Raw genomic sequence first — 16,483 nt, 5'->3', positions numbered from 1 at the left:
GGATCAAGTACAGGTACTGTTTTATTATTACAGAGAAAAGGGAATCATTTAACCATGAAATAAACCCAATAGGGCTGTTCTGCCCCAATAAGGGGTAATTATATCTTAGTTGGGATCAAGTACAGGTACTGTTTTATTATTACAGAGAAAAGGGAATCATTTAACCATTAAATAAACCCAATAGGGCTGTTCTGCCCCCAATAAGGGGTAATTATATCTTAGTTGGGATCAAGTACAGGTACTGTTTTATTATTACAGAAAAAGGGAATCATTTTTAACAATAACGGATCAGAGACAGAAAAACAGACTGTGCATAATAGTAAATGGTCATGGAAGCTGCCAGCAAAATATATTATTCAAATGTAAAATGCATTGCAGGTGTAGAACATAAAAACACATATCAATTATGTAGCTACTGTATATGAGTCGCTCTTCTTACAAAATGACAATACTGTACAAAAGACCTTCTGCCATGCCTCAAGAAGTTTTTCTATCAGAATGAACCTGAATACTACACTGAAACCCAGCTACTTTGTGCATTTTTAATGGCTTCTGGTCCCGGGGGAATGGGGGGACTGCATAACACGGCCAGCAGTGAATTCCAGGATGTACCTTTAAGGGGTAAGATTTATTAAATGTGCTTGTTTAATAAATTATGTTTAATAAATGTTTATTATATGGTTTTACTATTAAAGGGGAACTCCGGCTTCCCAACCAAAATGTGTTAAAGAGCCCCACACAGCACAGAAACCCCTAATATCCCTATCCCTGTAATCTGTTCCTTCAAACAGTAGGAATAAATACCATTTTTATATGCTGAAATCCAGCTGCAAAACTGTTCTTCTCTTCCTGCATCATTTGAAATCCTGGCAGGGGAGGAGGGACTAAACCACTGATGTTACACATTGTAACAACTTCTCCCCAGCTTACAGACAGCATGCAGGAACTACATAACCCACAATGCACAATGTCAAACATAATGCGTTCAACGCTTCAAAGCTATGAGAGTTCCCACAATGCACAGCTGCAATACCCATGGCAATAATATACTGTTAAATAAGGCAGAAGGAAATACAGTCATTCATTTGGGAAAAATTCCATAGGTACTATGGAAACTATGGAATTATATTGTCTATTATAATATAAGTATATTATATTGTCTATATTGAGTAGAAGCTGACACTTCAGACATAAATGTTGCTAATGGAAATAACTATTTTTTTTTACTATTTATCTCACCATTCTAATGATAAAATTCTGTGTTAGTGCAAAACAGGAGTTCCCCATAGACAAAGACTCACAAATGCAAGTCAAGGGCATATAAAAAAACAGATTAATATTAGTCTGGGATTTCATATGTTTTTAAAATACCAAACACAAACCTTTCTGTGTATCATTTAGTTTAATTTCCCAAGAGAAACACTTGGAGACTTTGTAGCTCTATGACTAGATGGGGACTAGATAGATTGGTGAGAGGCGGAAAATGAGCGGTGTGTCAGGCTGCTGGATATATAGACACACAGGCTATTGTAAAATATATATTTTTGGAGATAATCTATATATCTCTCTCTCTTTACTTACCTTTTGGATGTCTATGTCCTCTCACTACTTTCCCTCGCTCTCTATATTCTTTCCTACTCCCCTATACCCTTATGTATTAAATCCATTTATTTGGGAATGGGAATTTTAATTTTCCATCTGTGCAGGTCAGGACTGGGATTAAAAATAGGCGCTGGCATTCCCAGTACCCAGAGGCACAAACAGCCCCCCCCCAGCCCAATAAATAGTGACTGTCTGTGGCACCTTACAGCCCCCCTGGCATTCCCAGTACCCAGAGGCACAAACAGCCCCCCCCCAGCCCAATAAATAGTGACTGTCTGTGGCACCTTACAGCCCCCCTGGCATTCCCAGTACCCAGAGGCACAAACAGCCCCCCCAGCCCAATAAATAGTGACTGTCTGTGGCACCTTACAGCCCCCCTGGCATTCCCAGTACCCAGAGGCACAAACAGCCCCCCCAGCCCAATAAATAGTGACTGTCTGTGGCACCTTACAGCCCCCCCTGGCATTCCCAGTACCCAGAGGCACAAACAGCCCCCCCAGCCCAATAAATAGTGACTGTCTGTGGCACATTACAGCCCCCCCGGCATTCCCAGTACCCAGAGGCACAAACAGCCCCCCAGCCTAATAAATAGTGACTGTCTGTGGCACCTTACAGCCCCCCCGGCATTCCCAGTACCCAGAGGCACAAACAGCCCCCCCAGCCCAATAAATAGTGACTGTCTGTGGCACCTTACAGCCCCCCTGGCATTCCCAGTACCCAGAGGCACAAACAGCCCCCCCCCAGCCCAATAAATAGTGACTGTCTGTGGCACCTTACAGCCCCCCTGGCATTCCCAGTACCCAGAGGCACAAACAGCGCCCCCCCAGCCCAATAAATAGTGACTGTCTGTGGCACCTTACAGCCCCCCTGGCATTCCCAGTACCCAGAGGCACAAAACAGCCCCCCCCCAGCCCAATAAATAGTGACTGTCTGTGGCACCTTACAGCCCCCCTGGCATTCCCAGTACCCAGAGGCACAAACAGCCCCCCCCAGCCCAATAAATAGTGACTGTCTGTGGCACCTTACAGCCCCCCTGGCATTCCCAGTACCCAGAGGCACAAACAGCCCCCCCCAGCCCAATAAATAGTGACTGTCTGTGGCACCTTACAGCCCCCCTGGCATTCCCAGTACCCAGAGGCACAAACAGCCCCCCCCCAGCCCAATAAATAGTGACTGTCTGTGGCACCTTACAGCCCCCCTGGCATTCCCAGTACCCAGAGGCACAAACAGCCCCCCCCCAGCCCAATAAATAGTGACTGTCTGTGGCACCTTACAGCCCCCCTGGCATTCCCAGTACCCAGAGGCACAAACAGCCCCCCCCCCAGCCCAATAAATAGTGACTGTCTGTGGCACCTTACAGCCCCCCTGGCATTCCCAGTACCCAGAGGCACAAACAGCCCCCCCAGCCCAATAAATAGTGACTGTCTGTGGCACCTTACAGCCCCCCTGGCATTCCCAGTACCCAGAGGCACAAACAGCCCCCCCCAGCCCAATAAATAGTGACTGTCTGTGGCACCTTACAGCCCCCCTGGCATTCCCAGTACCCAGAGGCACAAACAGCCCCCGCAGCCCAATAAATAGTGGTATCTGGTATTTGCCAGAACCCACAGATTGCCAGTCTGGGCCTGCATCTATGAACCATTACACAAAAGAAGCACATTGTAAGGTGCATTGAGTTAGTGTACCCTTGGCATTTGCCTATGGGAACCTTGGCAGAAGAATTCCATAATGATGCTCCAGTTGCAGAGCATTCCATGGGGCGTATAAAGTTCACTCGGCTTGAGAATTCATCTTTCCTGGTTTAACGTTGGCCAGAATATAATGTAATTGTAACAAGCTCAATAATATCTTCTCCAATGCAAACACACAAATACTAACCCCCAAATAACATACATTTATCATCACTGAATCACATCTTCAGCCTCAATATATCCAGGTCCCCCAGGAAAGAAGAGATGACATACACACTTAATAACTTAATATTACACTATAAAACAAATATTATAGGTTTTTTCAATAAGAACAAGGGGGAAAATGTCATAAAAGCTGGTTACCTATAGCAACCAATCAGCAGGTAGTGCTGAATACTAAGAAATATCTTATTTGTGCCACAAAGATGCTTCCCTTGCAAACACACAGATATTACTCTGCCTACTTTGTAATAATAGCAAAAAAGGGATTGTTTGTCCAATATATTCAAGCTGGCCAACTACATCACACTCACCCCCAGTCTTTCCAGTCCTACACTCACCCCCGGTCTGGCCGGCCCTACACTCACTCACCCCCGGTCTGGCCTGTCCTACACTCACTCACCCCTGGTCTGGCCAGTCCTACACTCACTCACCCCCGGTCTGGCCTGTCCTACACTCACTCACCCCCGGTCTGGCCAGTCCTACACTCACTCACCCCCGGTCTGGCCTGTCCTACACTCACTCACCCCCGGTCTGGCCTGTCCTACACTCACCCCCGGTCTGGCCTGTCCTACACTCACTCACCCCTGGTCTGGCCAGTCCTGCACTCACTCACTCCCAGTCTGGCCAGTCCTACACTCACTCACCCCCGGTCTGGCCAGTCCTACACTCACTCACTCCCAGTCTGGCCAGTCCTACACTCACTCACTCCCGGTCTGGCCTGTCCTACACTCACTCACCCCCGGTCTGGCCTGTCCTACACTCACTCACCCCCGGTCTGGCCAGTCCTACACTCACTCACCCCCGGTCTGGCCAGTCCTACACTCACTCACCCACGGTCTGGCCAGTCCTACACTCACTCACCCCCGGTCTGGCCAGTCCTACACTCACTAACCCACGGTCTGGCCTGTCCTACACTCACTCACCCCCGGTCTGGCCAGTCCTACACTCACTCACCCCTGGTCTGGCCTGTCCTACACTCACTCACTCCCGGTCTGGCCTGTCCTACACTCACTCACCCCCGGTCTGGTCAGTCCTACACTCACTCACCCCCGGTCTGGCCTGTCCTACACTCTCTCACCCCCGGTCTGGCCTGTCCTACACTCACTCACCCCCGGTCTGGCCTGTCCTACACTCTCTCACCCCCGGTCTGGCCTGTCCTACACTCACTCACCCCCGGTCTGGCCAGTCCTACACTCACTCACCCCCGGTCTGGCCTGTCCTACACTCACTCACCCCCGGTCTGGCCTGTCCTACACTCACTCACCCCCGGTCTGGCCAGTCCTACACTCACTCACCCCCGGTCTGGCCTGTCCTACACTCTCTCACCCCCGGTCTGGCCTGTCCTACACTCACTCACCCCCGGTCTGGTCAGTCCTACACTCACTCACCCCCGGTCTGGCCTGTCCTACACTCTCTCACCCCCGGTCTGGCCTGTCCTACACTCACTCACCCCCGGTCTGGCCTGTCCTACACTCTCTCACCCCCGGTCTGGCCTGTCCTACCCTCACTCACCCCCGGTCTGGCCTGTCCTACACTCTCTCACCCCCGGTCTGGCCTGTCCTACACTCTCTCACCCCCGGTCTGGCCTGTCCTACACTCTCTCACCCCTGGTCTGGCCAGTCCTACACTCACTCACCCCCGGTCTGGCCTGTCCTACACTCACTCACCCCCGGTCTGGCCTGTCCTACACTCTCTCACCCCCGGTCTGGCCTGTCCTACCCTCACTCACCCCCGGTCTGGCCTGTCCTACCCTCACTCACCCCCGGTCTGGCCTGTCCTACACTCTCTCACCCCCGGTCTGGCCTGTCCTACACTCTCTCACCCCTGGTCTGGCCAGTCCTACACTCACTCACCCCCGGTCTGGCCTGTCCTACACTCACTCACCCCCGGTCTGGCCAGTCCTACACTCACTCACCCCCGGTCTGGCCAGTCCTACACTCACTCACCCCCGGTCTGGCCTGTCCTACACTCATCTACATTTCACAAAGGGACTGAGTTTAGGGAGTAAGTGCAGAGGACCTAAAACTAAAATCTATGTCAGCCCTGTTATCCCCCTGTACTAAACAGGAAATTCTGAGAATATAGGGGACCTTTATGTAGTAATTCCCAGCAAAAAATACTGTGAGGAGGCTTGGACAACTTGCCATTACCTAGGTTCCCAAGTTTCTTTTTATTATATTTCCACAGACAATGTCGACCCCTTAACCCGGGGGGCCCAACTTTTTTTTACTTGTGAGCCACATTCAAATGTAAAAAGAGTTGGAGAACAACAGAAGCAAGCAAAACGTTCCTAGGGGTGCACAATATGGGCTGTGATTGGCTATTCGTAGCCCCTAAGTGGACTAGTAGCCTACAGGAGGCTCTGTTTGGCAGTACACATGGTTGTAATGCTACTAAAGTTTGCCTCCAAGCCAGAAATTCAAAAATAAACACCTGCTTTGAGGCCACTGGGAGCAACATCCAAGGGGTTGGTGGGTAACATGTTGCCCCTGGGCCACTGGTTGGGTATCACTAATTTAAACCATTGAACAACAAATAAAATGAACTAAAGGCAATGGGAAAGGTGAGGGAATAAAGGGAGTGTTTGACTTGTTGTACCATTAGATGAACTGGACTTCTGCCCTTCAGTTTGGCAGTCTGTATAGTGAAATGTTGCTTACCTATAATAAAGAGCATTTCAACTGCAATGTCACTGACGATGGTGCTACGAGCCGCAGAAACACTGTCATCGTGGCCAGTGAAGCAAACGTTGTAAGGGACAGTGACGGCCACGTAGAAGGTGGCTAATAGGATGAGCCAGTCCCACAGTGCTTTGAAGATGCTATAATGGAGGAGAATGAAGCGGGGTTTTTCAGCAGAGGCTACTTTGTATTCAGGCAGGGATGGCTTGTTGTCTAAGAGGTTCTGCAGAAAGAAAGAGAATTGAAGAGTAAGGACAGCAACGTAGTCAAGTGGAGGGATTAATGCAATGTCAGTGCTTGATGATAATACAAAGTAAAGAGAGAATATACTGGTGTAATGTTCAGCTGTGCTGTTGGCTGCTCTTCCTCCATGACTTGATCTAATGAAAGAATATATGGTCAGAAGAGACTGAAAGCAGACTCCCAGTGGTGTAACTGGATGTTACTGGGCCCACAGCAAATTTAATGAGACAGACAAATATCTGGGGGGTTTAGTTTGTCTTATTTTACCATGTTTGCTCATTATTTGGGGCCTTCTGGGCCCTCTTCACCCCTGGGCCCTCACAACTGCAGGGTCTGCTTCCTCTGACTTACCTTGCATATAAAGGCATTAAAAATGCAACAAACGCAGTGCTGCTAGAAATGTCCCTACCTCAGGGGGCTACTGCCTTGAGGCAAGCAAAAAGCCGACCCTGGTAACTTGTAAGAGTAGAAATTCCAATTTTTCAATCCAAATGTCAGCTTTTCTAGTGCAGAGAGTGCTTTTTGCACACCGATGTGGCCTCCCCCTCAACCTCTGCTATCGGTATTAGAAGAACTGCCTCAGGGAACAGAATCACCCCTGTCCTACCTTTTCCAGTAATCTGCAAACTTTATACCCAACTGAACGATGTAATGTCTTTGGAACCAGTGTCGGACTGGGTACCAGAGGCCCACCAGAAAACCCTAGACCATGGGCCCACTCTCCAAACTATTTTTCATCCACTCTTTTCCTAGAAAATTACAGGAAGCCTGTCTCATATAGACTCCATTTTAATCAAATAATTCCAATTTTTATAACTGATTCCCTTTTTCATTGTAATAATAAAACAGAAACTTGTACTTGATCCCAACTAAGATATAATTACCCCTTATTGGGGGCAGAACAGCCCTATTGGGTTTATTTAATGGTTAAATGATTCCCTTTTCTCTGTAATAATAAAACAGTACCTGTACTTGATCCCAACTAAGATATAATTACCCCTTATTGGGGCAGAACAGCCCTATTGGGTTTATTTCATGGTTAAATGATTCCCTTTTCTCTGTAATAATAAAACAGTACCTGTACTTGATCCCAACTAAGATATAATTACTCCTTATTGAGGGCAAAACAATCCTATTGGGTTTAATTAATGTTTTCATAATTTTTTAGTAGACTTAAGGTATGGAGACTCCTTATCTGTAATACCCTGTATGTACCTGTGTCCTATACCTGTATATATATTTATTTATAGTTAGAACTTTGTTCTCCTGGAATTATGTACAGACTATGCTTTCTAAAGTTAACCAAATCCGGTCACATTTCTAGCAAAAATCTAACGTGGTTTCCCCTAGCATCCAATCAGATTGCTCCTTTGATCCCGGCCATGGAGTAACTGAGCATAATCCCGCTTATCTCTTACACGTTCTCCTCTGATCTGATTAAAGCTGCACTGATTTTCTAAGTGCATCTCCTTTGATCCAAGGGACAGAACCTTTCCCACGTGGAGCGGCCCAGGGCCCCCTTATCTGGACGGCAGGACCAGATTACAACACAGAGGTTAATGGAGAGTCGGATAAAATCTCGGCAAGGTTGTTTAGGAAGGCATGGCAAATAGAACATCTGGTGTTTAGGAATTGCATCTATCTCTGTGCCAGCCTCAATTGATGTTGAAGGCATTCGTGGGGCATTAACGGATTACCATGTTTAACCCACTCTGTGCCGGCAGATATTAAACACATTACAATAAAAAAAGACATATATACGTAGAATGATGAGGTTATTTTTCTGCCTGCACTAACACAACCGTGTAATAATGGTCACGCATTCAGCGTGTTGTTTCCCAGCACCACCTGAGAATAACTGGGAGGCAGAAACTATTATTGTGTTCATTATAACCTCGCAGCAGCACCTGAGCACCACCACCAAATACACCCCATCCTTCTAGAACAAACAAAGTCTTCCAATAGTTACCTAGAGAATACAACAAACACAGAAATATAACGAACTCCAGTGTGCCGTAATTAAACTGTCTAAAAACCCTCACAGCCATGTCTTTATATTATCACTTCTTGAGATTTATATTTTAAGCAAAACTATACCCCCCCCCCAAACAATGTAGGTCTCTATAAAAATAAATTGCAGAAAACAGATCATATGTAAAACCCTGCTTTGTCTACATAAACCATTATAGTATGTGCCATTGGGTAATCCTAAATAGAAAATTGCCATTTTAAGCACTAAATGCCGCCCCCTGGGATCATAGGATTCACAGTGCACACAAACAAACCAAGGGCACACATACATGCTAGGCCCCTTCAGCCAATGAATGGGCAAAGGTCTTTTACTCCCAAACTACTTTCTGTTACAGTAAAGGTCCCCATACACGATAAGATCCGCTCGCTTGACGAGATCGCCAAGCGAGCGGATCTTCCCCCGATATCCCCACCTACGGGTGGGCGATATCGGGGAGCTTGAAGTTAAAAAAAAAAAATAATCCGATCGTTGGGCCCTGGGGCCAAACGACCGGATTATGTAGGCGGCAATGAGGTAGTCGGTTCGGGGACCGCATCAACGAGCCGATGCGGTCCCCGATCCGACTGGATTTTCTAACCTGGCCGATCGATATCTGCCCAATTTCGGGCCAGATATCGGTCGGCCAGCCCGCTCGTTTCTGCCCCTACATGGGCAGATAAGCTGCCGAGTCGGCCCAAGGGACCCATATCGGCAGCTTCTATCGGCCGTGTATGGGGGCCTTTAGAGCTGCATTATTTCCTTTCAGGTGATCTCTGAGGGAGCACACAGCCCAGCACAAAATGGCGGCTCAGGGGCAATATTTACTGATATAAAGCCAATCGCCAATCACCCCGCCCTTATGTCACCAGCCCCACCCATGACGTTGTCTGTCCCACCCCTGTGACATCACCAACCCACCCCCTGCCCGGAGTTGCCAAAGACAGAAGATGGCAACCCTGGATTATATTTACTGTTAGTACACAATAGATATGATTTTCCTTATCAAGTAAACAAATAATAATTTCTTCTAAGGCCTTCATTCCTCTGCACCTCACTTGATCACTAAAAATGAATATGGCTAAAAATACCATATTTTATATACTGGACTTACTGTACCAGCCTAAAGTTTCAGCATCTCAATAGCAGCAATAAACCACAATTTGAAACTTGTCACAGGGTGTCACCATCTTGTAAAGAGTCTGTGACACCGCACATGCTCAGTGGGCTCCGGGCAGCAGATGAGAAGCTGGGCTTAGGGGTCGTTGCAAATGATCAAGCAGAAAATCATGCTGACTTGTCTTATATACTGATGGTACAGGGCTGATTATTAAATTCTGACTGCACCGGTTTCAGGGTTGTAATGTAAATCAGAGTAAATTAATAATCAGCTTTATATCATGACATTTATATTCTGTATATACTGTATATAGTGAGTGGGTCCCTAAGCTCAGGTAAGTGCCAGCAGCACAGAGTATGTGCTGGGAATCAGCAGAAAAGAAGATGGGGGGGCTACTGGGGCATCTTTGGGGGCACAGATCTTCCCTGCTAAAGGGCTGGGGGTGCCTTGGGCTGGTGCAGTAACCCAAAATGTAGAACATTTCTGCCTTACCTCTTCAGTTAGGCTTTAGTTCTCCTCTAACAGAGATATACATACATGCACAGAGAAGTAATGTTCCCTTTGCACAATAAACATCACTTCCACGCATTTTCTAATTAAGGAAAATAAATTGAATGTAAGAATTGCCTACTGATACGGTATATCTTGGCCAGAGATAACGCCAAACCTTGAGTAGGACCGCTGCTTACACTATTGAGTTTAAGGTCACTCTTGTTTCTCCCAGCTACTTGGCCTGACATCTGGCACATCATGGTCCTGCTTTGTCTTCTTGATGACCTGAAGTGTGATGAACCAGAGCGCCTATTCTTGTGTTTCTCTAGACAATAAAGGGAGAGTGACATGAGATGATACGGTGTATATATAGCTCAGGAAAACGGTAACAGTCAATCCTCTTTATCAAACCCACCTTCCTTCTTGTCACTGTACTGCATGCGCATTCTGATCTCTGTTGTGTCTTTGAAGGAGAACAAGAACAGGACAACCTCTCCCTTCTCATTCTTGATGGGCACAATATCCAGCTGACACCAGAAAAGATTTGCTACATAAAGAGGAATGGTATCAGTACCATGAAGGCCATATGGCTGCTTTCTTATAAACCCTGTTGCAATCCCAAAACCCCTACTGTTGCACATATGGGGTGCATGATAACCTTATACCTCTTACACTACCAAAAATCCAACATTATATGCTACAAACAGGGTCGGACTGGGCAGCTGGGGCACTGGAAAAAAAGCCCGGTGGGCCCCATTGGCCCTGACCCAATCCCTGCTGGCTCGAATCACTGGTCTCCCACCCCCAACGCACTAAAGGTAAGTTTAAATTACACACACTCGGGGGACTGGGTGGTGGGGGCCCTTGTGGGGGAAGGGGTGTGAAGGCTGCTGCAGGGGCTTCTTGGGGGGTGCAGGGGCCCCTAAGGCAACATTCCCAGTGGGCCCTGCACCCCCCATTCCAACCCTGGCTACAACCGCCTTGTGTTCTACCATAGAGAAGATTATCATACATCAACACCATAGAAGCTTAATGACCAACACCATTTACAGTGTTCTCCATGACCCACCATCTATTGTCCAGAATTTGATAACAGTTTCAGATCCAAAACATGCAAAAAAAAAAAAAGGAGTGATTTAGTCTTTCCTTCTCTTTTAATGCTTGAGAGACGGAAGCTACAACACTGAACAGGTTGATCACAACTGACACACAAGGAGGAGATTACGTGCACCCACCATCTTTCTTATAGAGGCAGACTTCCGCCTGGTATTCTTGCTTCTCATCCAGCACCCTTTCGATGTCTTGAATAACATTCTCGCTGGTCTCCACTCCGTACAGGAATCGGCAGGTACAGTTCTTCTGCATAACCTCCGTCCGGCCAAAGCCTGTGAGATCACAGAATCCATCGGAGCAGTAAACGATGGGAAAGCCATGGTGCACTTGGGCATTAGCCAGCAGAAAGTTGCTGTCTGTGGACGAGAAAGATATATCTTGGTCACTTACTGTCGTTGAGGATTCTTTTAAAGGGATGATATACTTAACAATGAAACCTAAAAGGGTAGTTCAACTTTAAGTCACCTTTCCGTATGTTCTAGAACAGGGCTCAGGAGCAACATGTTACCCACCAACCCCTTGGATGTTGCTCCCAGTGGCCCCAAAGCAGGTACTAATTTTGAGTGTTGGAGGCAAGTTTTGGTTGCATAAAAACAAGAGGTACTACCTTTTTATGTGCAGCCATGCAGCATCTAAATACATTGCTAATTAGTCACACTAGCCACCCTAGTCACAGAGCTAGCCCTTGATTCCAGCTGATCACGGTGCTCCGGCAGGAAGACGCCATAAGCATTTGATATTAGCATCGTCATGTAGACTGGGGGTCCTCAAACTTTTTAAACAGGGGGCCAGTTCATGGTCCCTCAGACTGTTGGGGGGCCAGACTATAGTCATTCCTCAAACTACAGCCCCCCCCCCCTGGCTACTACCTATCTGCCCCAGCTGGGTTGAGGATCAAGCTGAGGCAGACAGGTAGTAGCCAGGGGTGAGGACGCAGCAGGGGCCGGGTAAATAACCTTGGGGGGCCGTATCCGGCCTGCGGGCCTTAGTTTGAGGATCCCGGATGTAGACATTACAAGAAGAAAGTACAGGCCAGATTTAGTTTTATGAGAAAAGCTTATTTTATGGTTTATTACATAAAAACTTCCTTCCTCATTTAACCCCTTTTGTCTCCACCCTTCCTAACAGGCAACCCAGCAAACTACAAGTCCCATAATTCCTAACACACTCCTCTGGTTCCCTCCTTCCTAGCCCTGTCATGGCCCTGTTGTTCCCCAGTTCCTAGCTCACTCCGCTTGGGCATTTTTTTCAACAGCACTAATGGATATATTGTATATATATATATATATATAGTATATATATACATATAGTAGGAAATCAGGAAATGCCATTGTGGGAAGGTTTTTGGACCCATGGTTCTCTTACCTACAAGTGAAAGGGTTAAACTAGCAAATGTTGTTTGGTAAAGGATAACTAGTTCTTTAGCTATTTGCTTAAAAGTAAAACCTGGTCTGGTGCTGGTTTCACTGGGATTCCAGTACAGAAGGTAGGGTGGATATTCCCTATCGCGTGGGCCAGACTGGGCTTCCCAGCAGTTGGCTAGGCACATTAGCCTCAGCTGTCTCTTCTTTTAAATGGATTGGTTTCTAGCTGCTAAGTCTCTCTGACCTGGGGGTGAGGTGTGCCAGCTGCTGCTGCTGCTTGGGGAGCAGAAGGAATCACAAAACACTGTGAGTGCAATTGCAACAGCTATTGTGTTGGATTTCTTTGGCCTAATATTGACTGGAGCTACTTTTAAAGGGAAAATCGCAGTTATAAAGATTTCCAGTTGTTCAGTCGACCTTGGGATCAGACTTCATATGTTCTACGCAATAATCTGTGAATAAAACAAGACCAGTTTAAACTTTTACTTGGGTCACTGTCCCCTAGCTACGGAAAAGGGGCTGCTGCTACTGACATGGGAGCGATTTCCCAACAAATGGTGTTCTTAAAGGGACGGTGTTCCAAAAAGGACAAACCAACAGATTCCAATACAGATTTGTGCCTTGGCAGAAAGATGAAAAAGAGTATAAGCCTTATTTTAAAAGACAGATGAAGGATGAGTATATCTGAGTAAACAGCAGTGCAAGAGACTGATCAGTAGGTGGAATTGCACTTTGTGCATAGCATGGAGCCTCAACAATACTAAAAGCGTGGAAATTATAACCTATGTGGAAGTTATCATGGTTGAGAGGTTGCAACGTGTACATTCCTAGGTATTTAATATGGACAGAATTGAGGGTCGCAGATGTATGACCCAATACACCTTGTCAGGAGATGGCCTTAACCAGAGGTGTAAATTTCAGCACAGATTAACTAAAGGGTCCTTGAGAGGATTGGGCACACTCTGCTGGCTCAGGTGCAAAACTTTGCGGGCTAAGCTGACTCTAGTGGCTGCTAGTCAAGTGGAAGACCTTCTTTAAGGACCCAGGTAAGACCTTTGCTGGGAAGATACCCCCCCCCCAAAAGAAAGGTGTGAAAAGATACCCCAAAAGTCAGGACTGATTCATGACCTAGGCCAGTGTTGGACTGGCCCACCAGGATACCAGGAAAACTCCCGGTGGGCCCTCCTACTCCAGACCATTTGGCCTGTTTCATGGTCATTCCCTACTTGTGAATTGGAAGAAAGAGGCAAAATAGATGGAAGAATAGATGCTAGCATGTAAATAAAAGGGACTAGAAGAATAAAGAGGTTGGGCAGGGAAAGAAGTAAAAATATTTTGGAAAGTGGGCCTAGGATCTAAGGTTTTCTGGTGGGCCCCTGGGTTCCTAGTCCGACACTGACCTAGGCCAATGAAATTGCTTAACCCTGATTCGCAGGTGGTCAAAAGCCAGTTCATAAGGCAGCACATTGCCCTACAGACCCATTACAGGCCCAGTCCTTAACCTTTTATTGTGGGAACAGAACAATGTGCCTTGTTCCAACTACAGTAAGTAAATTCTTGGCAAGGCCCCTGTGAGATTGTAGAATGGGTAGTAGAAGGAAACTACAGGGTGCAAAAAAAAAAAAAAGAAAATCCTACCAAATACAGCATGACATATAAATCTGATTTAGCCTTTTAAAGATAGACAGTCTCTCACTGCTGTAAAGTCCCCAAGGAAAAGAACAAGCAGAACAGCTCCATAGGTAAAAAATGCTGACACCCTGCTGCCTCGTCAGATGTAGGAGAATCCAGCAGAATAGGAACGTGTTTTCAGATTTACCAGGGCAAACCTCAGTCATAAAACACGACATTGTGATGGACCCTGGAGTAAAGATAAGCATGAACTCTATAGATAGAATACCGGGGGATCAGAGTCCTGCGGAGAATGTTCTAGCCCCATTGTTCCTTTTTTCAAAGCCAGGCAGCAGTCTATTCCCAATATGTTATAAAAGGCTGAAAGTTTGCCCAGATGCAGAACTTCATAGTAACCAAAGCTACCTTCTTTTACCACATAAACCCATATGCTTTTGTAAAGGCAAATGCCATTAGCTGATATAACACACTTTTTTTTCCTACCCGATGGGCTATTTCAGGAAGGCGCCCCAGCTACTCTCCAGCAGTTAATAACCAACAATATTTAAACCCCAATGTAAATATGATTCTGTTTATCTGGATGACTTAGTCATCTTTAGCACAGACTGGCCAAGAACCAAGGCTATTTTACAGGATTTTTATCTCTAATTTTGCCACCAGTGCCGCCAGTCTTACTGACAATGGTGATGACGTAAAGCACTGACAGGCCGATGTTGTGCTTAAGGAAATGGAGTGGATGGGAATGAATTGGCAGTTTGGCATCTGATAAACTATAGTTTGTTTTGTTTGTATATGCTATATGGAACAGGGCATATATGGAAAATCCCTAGGGCCGATTCACTAAAGTGCGTTAAAACGTGTGCATACTTGCGTTAATTTGCACGCAATGCTGCATGCGTTATTTTAGTTGCGAAGACTATTTTCGTGCAGTATTTGATAGTACATGCGCTGATCAACGCCCCGCGTATAAATAGTCACTGTGTATAAATAGTCGCCGCATATAAATAGTAACCGCATATAAATAGTAGCCGCGTATAAATAGTAGCCGCGTATAAATAGTAGCCGCGTATAAATAGTAGCCGCGTATAAATAGTCGCCGCGTATAAATAGTCGCAGCGTATAAATAGTAGCCGCCTATAAATAGTAGCCGCGTATAAATAGTAGCCGCGTATAAATAGTAGCCGCGTATAAATAGTCGCCGCGTATAAATAGTAGCCGCGTATAAATAGTAGCCGCGTATAAATAGTAGCCGCGTATAGTCGCCGCGTATAAATAGTCGCCGCGTATAAATAGTAGCCGTGTATAAATAGTAGCCGTGTATAAATAGTCGCCGCGTATAAATAGTCGCCGCGTATAAATAGTCGCCGCGTATAAATAGTAGCCGCGTATAAATAGTCGCCGCGTATAAATAGTCGCCGCGTATAAATAGTAGCCGCGTATAAATAGTCGCCGCGTATAAATAGTCGCCGCGTATAAATAGTCGCCGCGTATAAATAGTAGCCGCGTATAAATAGTAGCCGCGTATAAATAGTCGCCGCGTATAAATAGTCGCCGCTTATAGTCGCCGCGTATAAATAGTCGCCGCTTATAGTCGCCGCGTATAAATAGTCGCCGCTTATAGTCGCCGCGTATAAATAGTAGCCGTGTATAAATAGTAGCCGCATTGAAATAGTCGTGCGAATAAACGCACGCCATGTTAGCCATACATGCCAATACTTGCGGAAAATTACTGTACTGAAAATGCCCATTTCCCTGCAAACTGGCGGCTGCATCACTCTGGGGCCAACACAGACTGAATAAATCCCACTGCAAAGTCCATTTTGTGTTTCCAAATGCTCATTAATGGGTATATTTATCATGCCGGGTAAAAAGTGGAGTAAAACATCACCGGTGATGTTGCTCAAAGCAGCCAATCAGATGCTTTGCTTTCATTTTCTAGCTGTTAAAATCTAATTGCCCATTGGTTGCCCTGGGCAACATCACCAGTAATGTTTTACTCCACTTTTTACACAGCATGATAAATATACCCCATACTGTACTTTTCTATAATTACCTCCTGGCCCAAGCAGGTGTTCATTTTCGCACAGCCTAATGCGATATTTAGCGCGTCTAAGTGTTTGTGAATCATGTGCGAATCAATGCGCGAATCAATGTGCGACAATTAACGACAATTAGCGCCCTCCTGTGTGGTATCACTATCACTATCCATTACGTATAGAAAAGGTGTATTTATACACACACATCCAGTTATGGAAGGCATATATATCTTCCAGATGTTCTACTAGACCCATCAGATGGGGAGAATAATACATTTT

The 16,483-nt window shown here is 46.2% G+C and overlaps 1 protein-coding gene across 1 annotated transcript in view; it reads right to left on the bottom strand.

The window, feature by feature from the left end:
• The window catches only part of kcnh4 (potassium channel, voltage gated eag related subfamily H, member 4), a 115,261-nt gene that overhangs the window by 32,427 nt on the left and 66,351 nt on the right, over positions 1 to 16,483 (bottom strand). Inside the window, exons 2-5 of the mRNA XM_002942318.3 lie at positions 11,295 to 11,528; positions 10,475 to 10,606; positions 10,257 to 10,384; positions 6,176 to 6,419 (exon numbers count right to left, since the gene is read on the bottom strand). Of these exons, the coding sequence (XP_002942364.2) occupies positions 6,176 to 6,419; positions 10,257 to 10,384; positions 10,475 to 10,606; positions 11,295 to 11,528 (738 nt within the window). The remainder of the gene's footprint in view (positions 1 to 6,175; positions 6,420 to 10,256; positions 10,385 to 10,474; positions 10,607 to 11,294; positions 11,529 to 16,483) is intronic.

The sequence above is a fragment of the Xenopus tropicalis genome, chromosome 10 (genome assembly GCF_000004195.4).
Source record: "Xenopus tropicalis strain Nigerian chromosome 10, UCB_Xtro_10.0, whole genome shotgun sequence".
Lineage (NCBI taxonomy): Eukaryota > Metazoa > Chordata > Amphibia > Anura > Pipidae > Xenopus > Xenopus tropicalis.
The sequence above is the reverse complement of the archived record's forward strand: the minus strand, read 5'-3'. Positions and strand labels throughout refer to the sequence as shown.